The 20,870-nt window shown below is 38.6% G+C and overlaps 2 protein-coding genes across 4 annotated transcripts in view; one reads left to right on the forward strand and one right to left on the reverse strand.

The window, feature by feature from the left end:
* Positions 1-20,870, reverse strand: part of LOC139745709 (uncharacterized) — a 509,563-nt gene that overhangs the window by 389,915 nt on the left and 98,778 nt on the right. The window lies entirely within an intron of this gene.
* LOC139745710 (uncharacterized) lies at positions 2,043-20,627 on the forward strand. 3 transcript variants are annotated; one of them, XM_071656157.1, is made up of 3 exons: positions 2,043-2,187; positions 17,497-17,719; positions 18,486-20,627. In XM_071656157.1, the coding sequence occupies exon 3, from the start codon at positions 19,108-19,110 to the stop codon at positions 20,386-20,388; it is 1,281 nt and encodes a 426-aa protein (XP_071512258.1). In that variant the 5' UTR covers positions 2,043-2,187; positions 17,497-17,719; positions 18,486-19,107; the 3' UTR covers positions 20,389-20,627. The 3 variants fall into 3 exon arrangements, with proteins under 3 accessions (XP_071512258.1, XP_071512259.1, XP_071512257.1); XM_071656158.1 differs by lacking the exon at positions 17,497-17,719 and having other exon boundaries at positions 2,060-2,187; XM_071656156.1 differs by lacking the exon at positions 2,043-2,187 and adding an exon at positions 2,272-2,360 and having other exon boundaries at positions 17,497-20,627.

The following is a 20,870-nucleotide window of genomic DNA, read 5'->3' on the forward strand; positions in this document are numbered from 1 at the left end:
GAAGAGAGGAAAGTGATTGGTTCTCAGTGAATGTAGGTTTGCGGCAGGGGTGTGTGATGTCTCCATGGTTGTTTAATTTGTTTATGGATGGGGTTGTTAGGGAGGTAAATGCAAGAGTTTTGGAAAGAGGGGCAAGTATGAAGTCTGTTGGGGATGAGAGAGCTTGGGAAGTGAGTCAGTTGTTGTTCGCTGATGATACAGCACTGGTGGCTGATTCATGTGAGAAACTGCAGAAGCTGGTGACTGAGTTTGGTAAAGTGTGTGGAAGAAGAAAGTTAAGAGTAAATGTGAATAAGAGCAAGGTTATTAGGTACAGTAGGGTTGAGGGTCAAGTCAATTGGGAGGTGAGTTTGAATGGAGAAAAACTGGAGGAAGTGAAGTGTTTTAGATATCTGGGAGTGGATCTGGCAGCGGATGGAACCATGGAAGCGGAAGTAGATCATAGGGTGGGGGAGGGGGCGAAAATTCTGGGGGCCTTGAAGAATGTGTGGAAGTCGAGAACATTATCTCGGAAAGCAAAAATGGGTATGTTTGAAGGAATAGTGGTTCCAACAATGTTGTATGGTTGCGAGGCGTGGGCTATGGATAGAGTTGTGCGCAGGAGGATGGATGTGCTGGAAATGAGATGTTTGAGGACAATGTGTGGTGTGAGGTGGTTTGATCGAGTGAGTAACGTAAGGGTAAGAGAGATGTGTGGAAATAAAAAGAGCGTGGTTGAGAGAGCAGAAGAGGGTGTTTTGAAGTGGTTTGGGCACATGGAGAGGATGAGTGAGGAAAGATTGACCAAGAGGATATATGTGTCGGAGGTGGACGGAACGAGGAGAAGAGGGAGACCAAATTGGAGGTGGAAAGATGGAGTACAAAAGATTTTGTGTGATCGGGGCCTGAACATGCAGGAGGGTGAAAGGAGGGCAAGGAATAGAGTGAATTGGAGCGATATGGTATACCGGGGTTGACGTGCTGTCAGTGGATTGAAGCAAGGCATGTGAAGCGTCTGGGGTAAGCCATGGAAAGCTGTGTAGGTATGTATATTTGCGTGTGTGGACGTATGTATATACATGTGTATGGGGGGGGGGTTGGGCCATTTCTTTCGTCTGTTTCCTTGCGCTACCTCGCAAACGCGGGAGACAGCGACAAAGTAAAAAAAAAAATATATATATATATATATATATATATATATATATATATATATATATATATATATTTTTTTTTTTTTTTTTTTTTTCATACTATTCGCTATTTCCCGCGATAGCGAGGTAGCGTTAAGAACAGAGGACTGGGCCTTTGAGGGAATATCCTCACCTGGCCCTCTTCTCTGTTCCTTCTTTTGGAAAAAAAAAAAAAAAAAAAAATATATGAACAAATAATATACATATGCAAATGAACCTTTTTTCAATTAAGATATATCAAATGGTCTCCATTGGCTACAGTGGTATGTGCATATACAGTTAGAACACTTGTTCTACGACATTCAGAAAATCGTCTTCTAATCTATTTGTTCTCTTGAATTAATCAATAGATGACGCTGGAGTTGATTTTATTTTTGGAATATCTTTAGAAAATAATGTAATTTAATCACCATTGGTAACATATATTCCCTGAGACTGACCTGCTCCCAGCTAACTGGTGTTTAACGGCAAGAAACGCCTATTTGTGACTAATATTCCTATTTTTCCCCCCTTATTAAAAGGTAATTAGACTATATACTAATTATCTCTATCAATTCTAGGTAAGCATGGATGTTTAGTGGAGAGAATGACGAAAAGAGAAATTGATTCAGAAAATAGTTTAACGATTACAAGAATAAAACTTCGCCCTTTAATATGTTTTAGTGAACACAATATTATTGGAATATTTCGATGATTTCTCAGATTGTAGCGACTCCCAATGAGCGTTCCTTTTCGTAGGTTCAGCGTCTGGCACAAGCAATTTGTATAAGTTTCTGTTGCCAGGGTTTCTTGGGTGGATGTGTAAATGATGCTTGAATGTATCCCCTTTGATGTAGTGATTACATATGAATAAATGCATTTTTTTAGAATTAGAATTAGTAGTAATCCGAAGCCGGAGTCAATGGGAAGGTTAGGGACAACGTGACCCCCGGGGGACGGAGGTCATCCAGCAGGACTTTGGTTAGTCGTGGCGACGTCTCCCTCACCTCACACACACACCAGCCACCAACACTCTTACGTAGGTATCATCTACGTTGATAACAGACGTTATTAGTTTAAGAAAAGGAAAATTAGGGTATAACTTGACCTGGGGTGAGGGGAGGAGGGAGGGGTGTGAACTGAGGTCATCTCGAAGGGCTTTGGTTGACAGGGGCGGCTTCTCCTTCCACACACACCCACTAACACACTCAAGTAGGTGTACTCTAGATTGATAATTGAACCTATATTTTCGTGATCTATAAATGATTATTTATGGTAATGGTCAACTTTAGCTCCGCATGGCTACTGGCTCTGGGTAATGAACGCTTTTGTGTGTGTGTGTGTGTGTGTAATCTATTGTCTAGATTAAGGATTCTTGACCCTTCCTTTCATAGTAGATAAATTTAGCATCGGCCCCATTTGACTTACAGACCGTCCTCAGATTACCTATGGGGTGGATGAAAGCAGAGAATTTATAAAAATTAAATTGCTCCTTAATATGAGTTGTAAGTGTAATTAATATAAATTAGAGGCAAAAGAGAACAAAATGATAGTGACTTTGAGCTGAATTTTCTCTGCCAACTCGTGAGATCAGACAACATAGGTTAAAATCAAATTTAGCTCTGCATCGAAACATTTTGATGAAATAGATATTTCCATTATATATATCTTTTATGGTTTGTTGCGATTTCAGGAATATTTACACATGATTTGGACCATTGTATTGATTGAGGTTAAAAATGGCAATAAGGGATATGTATATCAGGGAAAATTTTATATTGAGTAATGTACAAGTGATATATTGGGAAGATAGGGGGTTATTTTGTCATTACTCTATGGTCTGTTGCTGGTGGAATTCAGCTGTAGTAAGGTTAATGTAGGTAATGCACTTGAAAAGTGAGTAGCCATATCAATTATGAAAACCTTACTTAACCATCTTAGTGGTCATCTTTATCATACTTTTTAATATTTTAAGCAATATATGCTGGTCACATTCATGAAAATGCACTTGCAAAGTGGCACTGGTTAAAGACAATGTTGGCACATTTTTAGTAGCATTTTAGCTACTAAGTTATCATAAGTCCTTTTCAAATTTTAAGAGTGTATTACTAGTACCTGCTTTTACACATATAAGCCTCATATTTTCCTTAATATACATGACTATTATTGCATTACTGGATCGTATTCTTTAGAAAATAATGCTTTAAATCATGCTCTGCAGTTATTTCTGTAAACCATTTAAAACACATAAGCATAAGAGTCATTTCTCAAAAGTGATGCAGAGCTAAAATCTATTTTTACTAGACTGATGGAAATTAAGATACATCTTGACCACTAGGGAGATCATTTGAGGTTTTTGTAGGTTCTTTTCATTTTTCCAAGTATGTTACCTATTTTTATTGATCCCATATTTTCCTGGATGCACAAGTCACCTTCTCTTACATTTCAATAGAATCTGATTCCCTAAATTATCCTTTTGGAGGTATTTCAGTGATGCTAGTGAAGTGTATTAGGCACTTCAAAAACTGATAGCCATTTTTCATGGATAGTTTTGATGCAGAGGTAATTTATATTTTTACCAATAGAATTTTATTACAATACTGAAGGCAATATAGAGCAAATAAACAACTGATGCATTTTGAATGACCTGAATAGGCAGATTGCAGACTTTAAAGCAATAACAACAACCATGTATATATTCTTTTAAACATTTAAGATCCATGTCACAGTGGATGTTAATAGAATTTACTTTGGTAGTAATTTATAAAGAAATGGATGCATAAGTTCTGTTCGAGTGGTTTTGGGAAATGTGGTACCACTGCATTTCTTACACTCGAGTTGATTTAAAGTTTGGGTTTTTACCTGTATGCCCACAAAGTCAAATTGCCACAGTGTGGGCAGGGCTTTAAGGTGTAGGGAAATTGTGGGGTAAAACCACTCGATATCCACAGCCCTGGGTGTAAGAATCATTTGGTATGAATTTTGTTAAAAACCCAGCAAACTGAACTAAAATAGCAGGGATGCTTAGAGTGTCTTGAAAGTAATTTGTGAAAGCATATTACCATCTTACAGATGGTTGACAACAAACATCCAATCAGGAGCTTTTATCATCCTCTGTAGAGCTGTATTCGCCTAAGCAGATTATCGTCCCATGGATAGCTGACAAGAAACATCCACTTAGTGCTTTGATCAGGCTCTATAGGTCTGTATTTACCTAACAACAAGACTCCTGCAGATGGCTGACTACAAATATCCACCTGATACTTTTTTCAGAATCTACAGATCTTTCTTCATTTTGTAAACTGATTTACAAATTCATCAAAGCTCTAGTTACAGGATCTCATCAAATAGCCAGGTGGACATATGTTGTCAGCTGGCATCCTCACTCCTAAGACTGGCATGTAAAGTACCTTATTTTAGGTTATACAGTCTTAAGAGCATTAATGAGAAACTGGTGAAACCATTCCTTTGGGTCATTATAACAACTTTTAAAGAGATATTCCACTGTATTCCTAATGAAGTATTGCTGCCTCTGTCCATATTTGGTTACTAAATCTCAACACTACACATATTAATTGCTTCATCACAGTAATACACATTTCATAATAATTGTCTTGGAAAAATATTGATATGTAGCATATAATTGTCTTACCTTTTCCAACTAGAAACAGACTCCTATTAAATCTTTATTTTAAATCCTATTGAATATTCCAGTCTTTTAAAAACATGTTGTTATTCCATTTATGTCAGTGTACAAACTAAAGGCATCAGAATCTAGTGAAACTGAACATAAAATAATAATGCAACGGTAACATAACATAATGTACAATGATTAGCTTAACCAAACCAAATGTAATGAAAGATAACCAAGAATTATGAAACCTAAACGAACTTACCACAAATTATAACAAAACCTAACCCAACCTATCTGAATGGAACATTACTTGGGTGAGCCAAAGCTAACCTAAGATCCTTATTATAAATGTGACTTAATACCTTTAATTTTAACTAAGGTTTTCTTTCCTCCTGCACTCAAAATTGACAGCTTTTCAAGTTATGTTGAATGTATTTGACATACAATATCAAAGACATACATACAGGTGATAAAATTACCAAAAATATATTTCATCCACATATTTCACTTTAATGTATAGAAATTTTTACAGAAGTTTCAGCACAATGCAACAAAAAAGTGCAAGTTATTTACCACTGCATGTTTTAATGTTTATTTTACTTCTATCTATCGATCTACTTACACTTATGATGCCCATTCCCCCTGGGAACTCCCTCAAGGGGATGACCACGGGAAGAGTGTCTCCATAACTGGTGAAACTCTTAGCCTGTAGTGTCTTACCCTTAACAGGCCACTGGCAGAGTGTAATTCTAGTGCAGTGTTTCCAGAAACTCCTACCTGCTGTTTCTACCAACTACTACTACCTAAAGTGTCTTACCAAATGTTCCTGCTTAATGTTCCAACCCATTACTTCTACATAATGCTCCCACCTAATATTCATACTTACTACTTTCTACCTAATAGTGATGCCTTATGTTCCTATGTGATGCTTTTATCTATTGCTCCTACTATTTTGCCTAAAGGCAGAGCTAGCACACAGCACAGAAGAATCTAGAGTTACGAAGAATGAGTTGTTCAGTGTTGCCGAGTGTTATGCGAGACAAGGAGAGACTGTATGTTTGTGGAGAGCATGCCAGCAGTCTATGTGTTGGTGAGGAAGAAAGAATAGACAGCTAGCTGGGTTAGAGGAGTGCAATTAATTTTACTAGCAAAAAAATCACTACTTATCATTTAATAAATCTTTTCAAGTTAATCAGTCTGATTCATTGATAATTTTTTTCATATTGGTAAAATTTTTATATGTAAAACTGCCAGCTGAAGGCTGATTATCATAATAATGAGTTAGGGCTGCCCATGAATGCATCATGGTCAGGAACGCTAGCCGCTATTGCTACACCACTCTCCACCACACATGGGTTTTGAGAGGTTCATTCACTAGTCGATCCTGCATGACTAGTGATAGGTCAGTTTCAGATCAGTCCATCACTCTTAGCCACACACAGGTATCCTGGATAAGACTGGTGGTTCACTTTTAACCATGCCAAGATTGTGAGCTATTCCTAAAGCTAATTTAACTGTCAGTGAACAAGGACAGATTGGGTTCTGGCTGGTGCTCCACTCTCCAGTCACAGATTTCTTATGAATACTTCATCTTACAAATGACCCTGATTTATCTTGATTAGGCTGGTTGAAAGTAATATCTCACTTCCAACCAATCTTGTGTGCATCTTAAAGGCCTCATGAATTTGTTATTCATAAGAGCTCTGATGTTCATTTACTGAACTTTTAAGCCTGTCACTATCTACAGGTTTGGATTGCAGTATTATTATTTTTACAAGACTCTGTCATGGGGAATCCATATAAATGTTTATGCTTGAATTCCTTCTCCTTTAGGAGTGACCTACTGAAGCACATAACTGTTCATACAAGGGAAAAGCCACATGAATGTTCACAAAAAACCAAAAGACCTTCTCACAAAGGAGTAACTTAGTGTGACACATGACTATCCATACAGAAGCCAAATAAATGTTCACTTTCTCACACGAACATGCTTTAGTGCAGCATATGACTTCATACTTATACATATGACTTCATATGAATGTACAAAGTGCCAGAAATTTTCTCCACAAAGGGTAACACATATGTACTCATACTGGATAGAAACCACATGAATGTTCACAGTTCCCAAAAACCTTTGCAGATAGGAGAAATTTAGAACATCACATGATGGTCATATTGAGGGGGAACCTTATGAATGTCCACAATATCAAAAGACCTTTTCTCAGAAGGATACTTTACTGTAGCACATGACTGTTCATACAGGAGAGAAGAGACGTGAATGTTCCCAATGCCTTAAGACTTTCTCTCAGAGGATTACATTAGTGCAGCACATGACCACTCATACTGGAGAAAAGCCATATGAATGCTCACAGTGGCCCAAAAATCTTCACCCAAAAGGGTGATTTAGTGGAGCTTATGACTTCATACAAAAGAGCAACCACGTGAATGCTCACAGGCCAAAAGATCTTTTTCAGAAGTTATTTAGTGCAACATAGGACTAGTCATACAGAAAAAAAGACATATGAATCTGAACAATGCCAAAAGATCTCCACAAAGGGGACTTCAAAGTGGCACATGATCATTCATACGGGATTGAAGCCTTATGAAATGAATGTTCACATAACCCAAAGACCTTCTCAAAGAGGAGTATTTCAGTGCAACACATGACTGTTCATTCTGGAGAGAAGCTTTATGAATGTCTACAATGCCAAAAGACCTTCTCCTATAAGAGAACTTCAGTGCAGCACATGACTATTCATACAGGAGCAAAACCACATGAATGTTCACTTTGCCTAAAGACTTCTGTCTATAAGAGTACTTTAGTGCAGCATATGATTGTGCATACAGAGAGAAGCCACACTAATGCTCACAGTGCCAAAAAAACTTTTCCAGCAAGTGTTATTTAGTGCAGCACATGAAAGTTCTTTGAGAAGAATAGCCATATGAATGTTCACTTTGCTGAGAGACCTCACAAATGATTATATTACAGATGCACATGACTATTCACAATGAAGAAAAGCCATATGAATGTTCGTAGTGCCTCATGACCTTTTCTCATAGAAATGCTTTAGGGCAGCACATGATTGTTCATACTGGAGAGAAGCCATATGAATGTGCACAGTGCCAAAAGACCTTCTCTAAGAAGTGCAACTTAAGTGCAACACAGCACATGCAAATCCATACTGGAGAGAAGCCATGTAAATGTTCTTAGTGCCAAAAAACCTTTACCCAGAAGCATAATTTAGGTGCAGCACAAATGTTCTTACAAGTGAGAAGCATATGACTCTTTGACATTACTACAGAACTTTCTTGGAAAGGATTACTTAGTGTTACATATGACCATTTAGACAGGAGAGGTGTTAAATGGATGTTCACATTACCTACAAACCTTCTCACAAATAACTACTCCAATGCAGCACTCGACAGTTTCACTGGAAAGAAGTCATGTGAATGTTATAAGTGCCACAAGACCTCCATGAAGGGTAATTTAGTTGCAAAGATAAAACTTCATACACAAGAGAAGCCACATGAATATTCACAGGTCCTAAAGACTGGATTACTTAAATGCAGTAATTGATTGTTCACACCGGAGAAGCTGAAGACCTGATGACTTTCTCCAAGAAGGGTAATTTAGCGCACCACATGATTGCTCAACCTGGAAATGGCATGTGAATGTTCATTGCCAAACAACCTTCTCAGATACTAGAAATAAAGTGAAGCAAATGGCTGTTCATGCAATGGGAAAGTTATATGAATGGTCAGTGCTTAAAGACTTTGTAAAAACTGTAAAATCATATCTTACCGCTTTTTGTATGAAACAACATGACACCTTGGACAAAGAACTTTGAGAAATGCCCATTGGTCTGGTCTGACATTAGTAGCACTGCTTTCATGATATTGTAATATATTAACTTGCAACATTTCTTGTCTTTTACTATAATAAATGTTACGTTGATTTCATATTTTGTTGGAAATATCCATAAAGTGGATCTACAATGATTAAGAAGTTTGTCCCATATTCACAGATAACAATCCCACTGGGATAACACAAGTCATATTGATCATTTCAGAATCATTGGACTCATCAGGAAAGATGCCTTTTTTCTTACCCTATATACACATGAAGCCATATGAATGTCCACACTGCCAAGAAATCTTCCTGGAAGGGTAGTTTAGTGCACCACATGATTATTCATATAGGAGAGAAACTAGATGAATGCTCACAGTACTTAAAGTCCTTCATACACAGCACAGTAGTGCTGTTATTTATATCTATTATACTTAATTGTTGTTTCCTGCATCAGCGAGGTAGCACCAGGAAACAGACGAAGAATGGCCCAACCACCCACATGCACATATATATATATATATATATATATATATATATATATATATATATATATATATATATATATATGGAAAGAGGGGCAAGTATGAAGTCTGTTGGGGATGAGAGAGCTTGGGAAGTGAGTCAGTTGTTGTTTGCTGATGATACAGCGCTGGTGGCGGATTCATGTGAGAAACTGCAGAAGCTGGTGACGGAGTTTGGTAAAGTGTGTGGAAGAAGAAAGTTAAGAGTAAATGTGAATAAGAGCAAGGTTATTAGGTACAGTAGGGTTGAGGGTCAAGTCAATTGGGAGGTGAGTTTGAATGGAGAAAAACTGGAGGAAGTGAAGTGTTTTAGATATCTGGGAGTGGATCTGTCAGCGGATGGAACCATGGAAGCGGAAGTGGATCATAGGGTGGGGGAGGGGGCGAAAATTTTGGGAGCCTTGAAAAATGTGTGGAAGTCGAGAACATTATCCCGGAAAGCAAAAATGGGTATGTTTGAAGGAATAGTAGTTCCAACAATGTTGTATGGTTGCGAGGCGTGGGATATGGATAGAGTTGTGCGCAGGAGGATGGATGTGCTGGAAATGAGATGTTTGAGGACAATGTGTGGTGTGAGGTGGTTTGATCGAGTAAGTAACGTAAGGGTAAGAGAGATGTGTGGAAATAAAAAGAGCGTGGTTGAGAGAGCAGAAGAGGGTGTTTTGAAATGGTTTGGGCACATGGAGAGAATGAGTGAGGAAAGATTGACCAAGAGGATATATGTGTCGGAGGTGGAGGGAACGAGGAGAAGAGGGAGACCAAATTGGAGGTGGAAAGATGGAGTGAAAAGGATTTTGTGTGATCGGGGCCTGAACATGCAGGAGGGTGAAAGGAGGGCAAGGAATAGAGTGAATTGGAGCGATGTGGTATACAGGGGTTGACGTGCTGTCAGTGGATTGAATCAAGGCATGTGAAGCGTCCGGGGTAAACCATGGAAAGCTGTGTAGGTATGTATATTTGCGTGTGTGGACGTGTGTATGTACATGTGTATGGGGGGGGTTGGGCCATTTCTTTCGTCTGTTTCCTTGCGCTACCTCGCAGACGCGGGAGACAGCGACAAAGTATAAAAAAAAAAAAAAAAATATATATATATATATATATATATATATATATATATATATATATATATATATATATATATAAACACCCATACATGCACATATTCATATCAACATATTCATACATATGCATACATGGACATATACATATATACACATGTGCATATTCATACTTGGTTGTCTTCATCCATCCCTGTTGCTACCCCGCCACACAGGAAATAGCATCCCCCCCTTTCAGCAAGGTAGCACTAGGAAAGGACAAAAAAGGCCACATCTGTTCACACTCAGTCTCCAGCTGTCAGGTGTAATTCACCGAAACCACAGATCCCTGTCCATATCCAGGTCCCACAGACCTTTCCATCACTTACCTCAAGCACTTCACATGCCCTGGTTCACTCCAGTGATGGCACATTGACCCCGGTATACCACATCATTCCAATTCACTCTATTCCTTGCACACCTCCTACCCTCCAGTATGTTCAGGTCCTGATTGCTCAAAATCTTTTTCACTCCATCCTTCCACCTTCAATTCGGTCTCCCACTTCTCTTTTTTCCCTCCACCTATGATACATATATTCTCTTTGTCAATCGTTCCTCACTCATTCTCTCCATATGTCCGAACCATTTCAACACACCCTCTTCTGCTCTCTCAACCACACTCTGTTACCACACATCTCTCTTCCCCTATTATTACTTACTCGATCAAACCACCTCACACCACATGTTGTCCTCAAACATCTCATTTCCAGCACATCCACCCTCCTGTGCACAACTCTATCCATAGCCAACGCCTCGCAACCATACAACGTTGTTGGAACCACTATTCCTTCAAACATACCCATTTTTGCTTTCCGAGATAATGTTCTCGACTTCCACACATTCTTCAAGGCTCCCAGAATTTTCGCCCCCTCCCCCACCCTATGACTCACTTCTGCTTCCATGGTTCCATCCACTGCTAAATCCACTCCCAGATATCTAAAACACTTCACTTCCTCCAGTTATTCTCCATTCAAACTTACCTCCCAATTGACTTGACCCTCAACCCTACTGTACCTAATAACCTTGCTCTTATTCACATTTACTCTTAACTTTCTTCTTTCACACACTTTACCAAACTCAGTCACCAGCTTCTGCAGTTTGTCACATGAATCAGCCACCAGTGCTGTATCATCAGCGAACAACAACTGACTCACTTCCCAAGCTCTCATCCACAACAGACTGCATACTTGCCCCTCTTTCCAAAACTTTTGCATTCACCTCCCTAACTACCCCATCCATAAACAAAATTAAACAACCATGGAGACATCACACACCCCTGCCGCAAACCTACATTCACTAAGAACCAATCACTTTCCTCTCTTCCTACACGTACACATGCCTTACATCCTCAATAAAAACTTTTCACTGCTTCTAACAACTTGCCTCCCACACCATATATTCTTAATACCTTCCACAGAGCATCTCTATCAACTCTATCATATGCCTTCTCCAGATCCATAAATGCTACATACAAATCTATTTGCTTTTCTAAGTATTTCTCACATACATTTTTCAAAGCAAACACCTGATCCACACATCCCCTACCACTTCTGAAACCACACTGCTCTTCCCTAATCTGATGCTTTGTACATGCCTTCACCCTCTCAATCAATACCCTCCCATATAATTTTCCAGGAATACTCAACAAACTTGCACCTCTATATTATATTTTAATATACTTTGTCGCTGTCTCAAGCATTACCGAGGTAGTGCAAGGATACAGACGAAAGAATGGCCCAACCCACCCACATACATATGTATATACATAAACACCCGCACACGCATATATACATACCTATACATTTCAAAGTAAACAGACATGTACATACACAGATATATACATATATACACATGTACATATTTGTACATGCCTTCATCCATTCCTGCCGCCACCCCGCAACACATGAAATGGCACCCCCTCCCCCTGCGTGCATATGAGGCAGCGCTAGGAAAAGACAACAAAGGCCACATTCGTTCACATTCAGTCTCTAGCTGTCATGTATAATGCGCCGAGACCACACGTCCCTTTCCACATCCAGGCCCCATGAAACATTCCATGGTTTACCCCAGACACTTCACGTGCCCTGGTTCAATCCATTGACAGCACGTCGACCCCAGTATACCACATTGTTCCAGTTCACTCTATTCCTTGCACACCTTTCACCCTCCTGCATGTTCAGGCCCCGATCACTCAAAATCTTTTTCACTCCATCTTTCCACCTCCAATTTGGTCTCCCACTTCTCCTCGTTCCCTCCACCTCTGACATATATATCCTCTTTGTCAATCTTTCCTCATTCATTCTCTCCATGTGACCAAACCATTTCAAAACACCCTCTTCTGCTCTCTCAACCACACTCTTTTTATTACCACACATCTCTCTTACCCTTTCATTACTTACTCAATCAAACCACCTCACACCACATATTGTCCTCAAACATCTCATTTCCAGCACATCCACCTTCCTCCGCACAACTCTATCTATAGCCCACGCCTCGCAACCATATAACAATGTTGGAACCACTATTCCTTCAAACATACCCATTTTTGCTTTCCAAGATAACATTCTCGACTTCCACACATTTTTCAATGCTCCCAGAACTTTCACCCCCTCCGCCACCCTATGATTCACTTCCGCTTCCATGGTTCCATCCACTGCCAAATCCACTCCCAGATATCTATAACACTTCACTTCCTCCAGTTTTTCTCCATTCAAACTTACCTCCCAATTGACTTGTCCCTCAACCCTACTGTACCTAATAACCTTGCTCATATTCACATTTACTCTTAGCTTTCTTCTTTCACACACTTTACCAAACTCAGTCACCAGCTTCTGCAGTTTCTCATATATATATATATATATATATATATATATATATATATATATATATATATATATATATATATATATATATATATCCCTGGGGATAGGGGAGCAAGAATACTTCCCACGTATTCCCTGCGTGTCGTAGAAGGCGACTAAAAGGGGAGGGAGTGGGGGCTGGAAATCCTCCCCTCTCATTTTTTTTTTAATTTTCCAAAAGAAGGAACAGAGAATTGGGCCAGGTGAGGGTAGTCCCTCAAAGGCCCAGTCATCTGTTCTTAACGCTACCTCGCTAATGCGAGAAATGGCGAATAGTTTGAAAGAAAAGAAAGAAAATATATATATATATATATATATATATATATATACATATTTATTTATTTATTTTATTTCATTATACTTTGTCGCTGTGTCCCGCGTTAGCGAGGTAGTGCAAGGAAACAGATGAAAGATTGGCCCAACCCACCCACATACACATGTATATACATACATGTCCACACACACACATATGCATACCTATACATTTCAACATATACATATGTATACATACACAGACATATAAATATATACACATGTACATAATTCACACTTACTGCCTCTACTCATTCCCTTCTCCATCCCGCCTCACATGAAATGACAACCCCCTCGCCCCGCATATGCACGAGGTAGCGATAGGAAAAGACAACAAAGGCCACATTCGTTCACACTCAGTCTCTAGCTATCATGTATAATGTACCGAAACCACATCCAGGCCCCACAAAACTTTCTATGGTTTACCCCAGACACTTCACATGCCCTGGTTCAATCCATTGACAGCACGTCGACCCTGATATACCACATCATTCCAATGCACTCTATTCCCTGCATGCCTTTCACCCTCCTGCATGTTCAGGCACTGATTGCTCAAAATCTTTTTTACTCCATCTTTCCACCAATTTGGTCTCCCTTTTCTCCTCGTTCCCTCCACCTCTGACACATATATATATCCTTTTTGTCAATCTTTTTTCACTCATTCTTTCCATGTGACCAAACCATTTCAAAACACCCTCTTCTGCTCTCTCAACCACACTCTTTTTATTACTACACATCTCTCTTACCCTTTCATTACTTACTCGATCAAACCACCCCACCACATATTGTCCTCAAACATCAAATTTCCAACACATCCACCCTACTTCGCACAACTCTATCTATAGCCCACACCTCGCAACCATGTAACATTGTTGGAACCACTATTCCTTCAAACATACCCATTTTTGCTTTCTGAGATAATGTTCTCGCCTTCCACACATTTTTCAACACTCCCAGACTTTCACCCCCTCCCCCACCCTGTGACTCAGTTCCGCTTCCATGGTTCCATTCGCTGCCAAATCCACTCCCAGATATCTAAAACACTTCACTTCCTCCAGTTTTTGTCCATTCAAACTTACCTCCCAGTTGACTTGTCCCTCAACCCTACTGTACCTAATAACCTTGCTCTTATTCACATTTACTCTCAGCTTTCTTCTTTCACACACTTTACCATATATTTAGAATGTATGGAAAAAGTGAACAACAGCTTGTACATTTGTGTGCTGAAAAAGGGCTGGTGACTGGGAATTCTTGGTTTAAATATAGGGTCATACACAGCAGGAAAGATGGTAAATAGGCATTATTGGATTACATACTAATTGATAAGCATGTAAAATAGAGACTCCTGCATGTGAATATGCTAGAGGGACAGCTGGTAGGATTACCTGATCATTACCTGGTGGAGGTAAGGGTGGAGATTTGTAGATGTTATGGAAAAGAGGGAACCATATGGATGAGAGGAGAGTGGTGAAAGTAAGTGACCTTTGAAAAGAGACATATGTTTAGATATAACAAGAGAGACTAAGTTTAGAATCGCTAAAGGTGAGAGTAAACAAAGCGAGGGAAGTGAGTGAGGAATGTGAGATATTCAGTTTGAGGAAGCAGTGTTAGCATGTGTGAGTAGTGTGTGGCATATGGAAGGTGAGAGGTAATGATAGGTAGGATTATGAAACAAAGTTGCTAGTGAAAGAGAAACAAGATGTATATAGGTGGTACTTACAGGGAAGGAGAGCAAATGATTGGGATATGTACAAGAGAAAGCAGCATTAGGTCAAGAGAAAGGTGTAGAGGTTGTAAACAAGGCAAATGAGAGTTGAGATTAGCAAGTATCAGTATACTTCAGGGAGAAAGAGAAGTTTTGGAAGGAGGTTAATAGTGTAAGGAAAAACAAGAGAACAAATGGGAACACACATGAAGTTGTATCAGGCAGTGATGAGTTGAAGAGGTGATGGTATTTTGAAGGACTGTTGGAAGTGTTTGATGAAAAGGTGGAATATGTATCCATGTATCTGGGTCTGGGAGGTATGCAAACAAAATCTAACATTAATATTACAAAAGGTAAGGAAGGGTCCTTAATGCAAGCTAACCTAACAGAGCCTTCAAAAACCTCATTTAATGTAGTTTGCTGCTTGGAATCAGCTTTGGTTGTTTATATGGAGATTAAACCATGGTGTGAACAGCTGTTTGATGGGTTTTCTGTTTTCAATAATCGGCTGATTTTCACAAATGTTTCACATACTCTTACATTAATTAATGCTACATTTTCTTTAATCTTCATAACCCTTTCCACTATCACCATACTTAATATAGAATAAAATACAATGCTCAAAATCACACTCAACCACCCTTCTTTTGATCTGTAAACAATACACTACTGTTGTAAAAGAAAATAATTCATTATTTAAAGCCAACAGCAAAGTGAAACTAAACTTGACTTTTACTTAAAACTAAAAGTTAGTGAAACTCTTAAAAATCAACAGAACCTAAGAAGATCTCTCCTAAGTTCCCCTTAAAGTTTAGGTGTACCTCAAATTTTGATGTTACTCTTAAAATATACTAACATGTCTGACTGCTTATCTTGTCAAGGTTCATATCGATTTGGGGCATTGTATGTAATCATTTAATTCCAAGCAGCCCTCATTGCCAACTTGATCATTGTAGCAGAGAATTACCGTAGGGTATACTTTGACAGCAGTATGACACTCAAAATTACAGGGCAATTGTCTACTTTACCTTCACCACCTCAGTGGTAATTGTGTGAAGTTGCCCTTCTGTAAAGTTACTGGAAATATTAGAAAACAGGTGGATTTGTTGACAGAGTAAGAAAATGATGTTTTCATTGATAAATGACAGACAGAGACAACATGACCTGGTTTATTTTATATTTCTTTTTATTGCTAAAGATCAGCAGATGTAATGCTTACATAAAGATTATCAATTGATGTATATTCATTTAATAGCATCCTTTCTGTAGCTTTACAAAGATATAATCATTATGGAAAAGAAATGTGATGTGTCAAACCATATTTGAGATATGATAGTGCAATCTTTCCTTTATATTTTCATCACAATGAGGGCATTGACTTTTTTTTCTTGTCATGTCTATGATATGTCTTTTAATAGATGTGAAAGGATTTAGTAAAATACATCTGAAACATCAATGATACTCAATATGTAGGCATAGTATCCCTGGGGATAGGGGAGAAAGAATATTGTCCACATATTCCCTGCTTGTCATAGAAAGTGACTAAGAGGGGCAGGAGTAAGTGGCTGGAAATCCTCCCTTCCTGTATTACTTTCCAAAAGAAGGAATAGAGTAAGGAGACAAGTGAGGATTTTTCCATCTAAGGCTCTACCATCTGTTCTTGACACTACCTTGCTCATGTGGTAAATGGTGAGCATTTATGAAAAAATAATTTCCTTATAATGTGGAGGAAAATACTACACTGGGTCCCATGTATCATCACCCTGGTTAGTGATGTTTCACGTTCATGCCCATCTGCATGTAATGTACACTAGCAACGTTAGAATCTTTATATCCTTTAACATTAGCACCTTACTCAAAAGGATCTGATCTGATCTCACATTGGTAACACATGGTGCTTAGATTTTTATCTTGATATATCCACATTGCTTAATATTCACATACTGATCTCAGAATCATATGCATGATTTTGAAGGAATGATCGATCCATACATCAAATGTTGGTGGTAATCGTCTGGTTTGTGTAATCATTAAGTAATTTTGGTTTCACATCTATCTAGCATTGACTTAAACCTAAAGCTTTGATCTCTCTGTATGATAATCATTATCCCCTGCAAACATTCTGATTTCTACATTTTACATATTTTAGGTTTGAGATCTTACACATGGAGAGTATCTAATCAAAGACCTCAGAGTCCCCCTCATTAAACATTAAAGGATCAGAGCTGTGTATCATCAGCCCTTGATGTTGACCATCTTTTCTTTGTATGTCTTGAGTATCTAATGTACAGTCTTGTCTTTGCCTGTTGACAGCTCTTGATTTATCTTCTATATTTAATGTTAATGTTTACTCTTTTATTACTGGCAGCTCTTGGTCTTCATTACAAGGTACTACAAGAGCCTTCCTGACTTAATAAGCTGCTACAAGAACGAAATATAGCAGTCGTAGCAGAATGAAGAGCCTTACAGGGAAAACATACCAGACGTATGAATCCACTACAAAAAGCAAAAGCTACATCAGTAAAAAATACATAATGATCAGAGCAGCAACAACAGTAAAAACAGTTAAAGAACATCAACAACAGTAGGAGGTAACAAGAACAATAAGGAATAGCAAAGCAAAAGTGGCATAAGAGTGACACATAAAAGAGCAAAGTATGATGAGGAAAAGTTTTGATTGTGAATAAGTACCGTAGTTAAGTTTTAGTACAATCAGTCTTCTCATGTTTTTTTCTAATTTTTGTAATTATGTTATAATTAGCCACATATCCTTAAGAGGTGGACATTAGTTGGCATTCATTTAATATTTGATGTATTCTGGAACATGTATATTTGTACATAGGCTGTCTTGTAACTAAATGACAAAGTAGAGTTATCACAATAAATAAACTCTGCCAGTGCCATGAAAAAAAAGTCAATGCAAGAACAATGAGCTTTTGTATCACAGTTGGTGAGCCTGATATGTAAATGTCCATGCTTATATCTTAAATGTGACAAGATGTATAAATTGTTCAATTGTTAATACCGAAATCAACACTGGATGTAACCTTCAGTAACCATTGACAATTGTTGAAAACAGACTTGCAACATAAAAAAAAGGCAAACTGCTTAAGGGGAAAAGCATGGTGAGAGGCTCTTTGATGTTAACTTATACGAATTGTTGCAACAAGAAATAAGTTGGGAGAATTATAAGTTGTACTCTGTGGGATCTGGCATGTCTAGTTGATTATGATTATGTTGCCTGAAACATGAAGAAGTCTTTTGACCAATGGGAAAGGCAGACTAGAGACGTTAGAAGCAAGACTGGTACACCAATCATCACAGTGCTAAGGCTTTGAACTCTTTGTGTCATTGTAGGTGACCCTCGGGGACCTGAGGAGGAATATTCGAGGATCATTGCAACCCTCTCTGACACACTTGGATTTGATTAAGGATAAGCAAGAGAACACTAGTTTGTAAATGTTCTCCGTCATGCACGTCCTGTGAGCAGCCCATCTCAACAGACTTGGCCCTGGTTAACTTGGAGTGTATATCCATCACACCATTCAACCTGGGGTCATTGATTCGACTAAGCTGTGGACTGAGGACTGCACTTTTAGGTAGTGTCACAGAGGAAAAACAATTGGTGTGTTCACTGTGTGACAAGTTTTTGAATATTTGTGAGATGAAAAGGTATATGTGCTTACGAATACAGATAAACTTTTCAAGTGGTCACATTTCCTAGATTTCTAAGCATAAAATGTGCAAAAAAAAAATTCAAAGCAGAAAAGCAATGTGAACATTCAAAGTGCCTAAAGTCATCTCCCAGAGTAATGATTTCGTGCAGTGCATGGCTGCTCATACAGAAAAAAGTCATCTGAAATTTCATGGTACCAAAATATCTTCACCCAAACAAAATGACTTTCCCTTAATGAAGCACACAACTTTAGATACAAAAGAAAACTCTTCTGAATAGTTCTATATCCAAAAGCCCTTCTCTATGCAGAATCACTTAGTAGAAGACATGACATTTCATACAAGAGAGAAGCCATACAAGTGTTTACATTGCCAAAAGTCTTTCTCCTGGAGAAGTAATTTTGTGCGGCACATGAACATTCATACAGGAAAGAAGCCATATGAATGTTCACAGTGCCGAAAGTCCTTTTCACGAAGGAACCACTTAATGGAGCACATAAACATTCATACAAAAGACAAGCCATTTAAATGTTCACACTGCCAAAAGACCTTCTCCCACAGCAGTACTTTAGTGCAACATATGACTATTCATACAGGTGAAAAGTCATATGAATGTTCATACTGCCAAAAGCCATTCTCCCGCAGGAGTTATTTGGTGAAGCATATGACTACTCATACAGGAGAAAAGCCTTATGAATGTTCATACTGCCAAAGTTCCTTTTCTAGAGGAAGTCATTTAGTGCGGCATGTGACTGTTCATTCAGGAGAAAAGCCATATGAATGCTCACATTGCCAGAAATTTTTCTCAAGGAAAAGTAGTTTAATGAGGCACATGACTGTTCACACAGGTGAAAAACAATATGCTTGTTCATTCTGTGAAAAATCCTTCTCCCAGAGAGGTAATTTAGTGCAGCACATGACAATTCATTCAGGAGAGAAGCCATATGATTGTTCTCATTGTCAAAGGTCCTTCTCCTTGAAGAAGTATTTAGTAAAGCATATGACTGTTCATACAGGTGAGAAGCCTTATGAATGTTCACATTGCCAAAAGTCATTCTCCAGGAAGATTGCTTTAGCTGAGCATATGACTCTTCATTCAGGTGAAAAGCCATATAAATGTTCACAGTGCCAAAAAGCCTTCTCCTTGAGAAGAAGTTTAGTGAAACACATGGCTATTCATACAAGAGAGAGTCCAGTTGAATGTTCACTTTGCCAAAAGACCTACTCCCAGAAGAGTTGTTTAGTGCGGCACATGAAAGTTCATGAGGGAGAGAGGTCATTCACTCCTGATCACTCTAGTCTAGGTTTCAACTGTGAGGCTGAGCAGACATGTCACACTTCCTCCCATCATGGACATCAGTGTGACAGGGCATTGTCTAGCCAGCACACATCCAAGGACAATTTGGCATCTCACTCGATGGTGCAAGTGTCTAGTACTTCTGAAGGAGTGAAAAAGGAAGTCAATGATTGCATAGAAGCAATCATCCTCAAGAGAGATTGGGGCCCTGAACAGGCTAGAAATGCTCCTCAGTTGTCTGTAAGCGCTCAAATAGGTGAGATTGTTGTTGTTAAGGAAGAGTTCTGAGCATAATGCCAATCACTGGTAAGAATAAATGTGGTTATGCAAACTTTATAATTCTCTGGTTCATAGATAATAAACCTGACAATGAATTTCCTAAAACTCTGTATTTTCTGTGGCTTGTTTAGGGAAAACACCATTTCAACTCGAACCTTTACCTACTTAAAGGGGGGATAATTTTTGTTTAATATGAGTTTGCATATATATATATATATATATATATATATATATATATATATATATATATATATCAGCACGTCAACCCCTGTATACCACATCGCTCCAATTCACTCTATTCCTTGCCCTCCTTTCACCCTCCTGCATGTTCAGGCCCCGATCACACAAAATCCTTTTCACTCCATCTTTCCACCTCCAATTTGGTCTCCCTCTTCTCCTCGTTCCCTCCACCTCCGACACATATATCCTCTTGGTCAATCTTTCCTCACTCATTCTCTCCATGTGCCCAAACCATTTCAAAACACCCTCTT

The sequence above is a fragment of the Panulirus ornatus genome, chromosome 62 (genome assembly GCF_036320965.1).
Source record: "Panulirus ornatus isolate Po-2019 chromosome 62, ASM3632096v1, whole genome shotgun sequence".
NCBI classification, from domain to species: domain Eukaryota; kingdom Metazoa; phylum Arthropoda; class Malacostraca; order Decapoda; family Palinuridae; genus Panulirus; species Panulirus ornatus.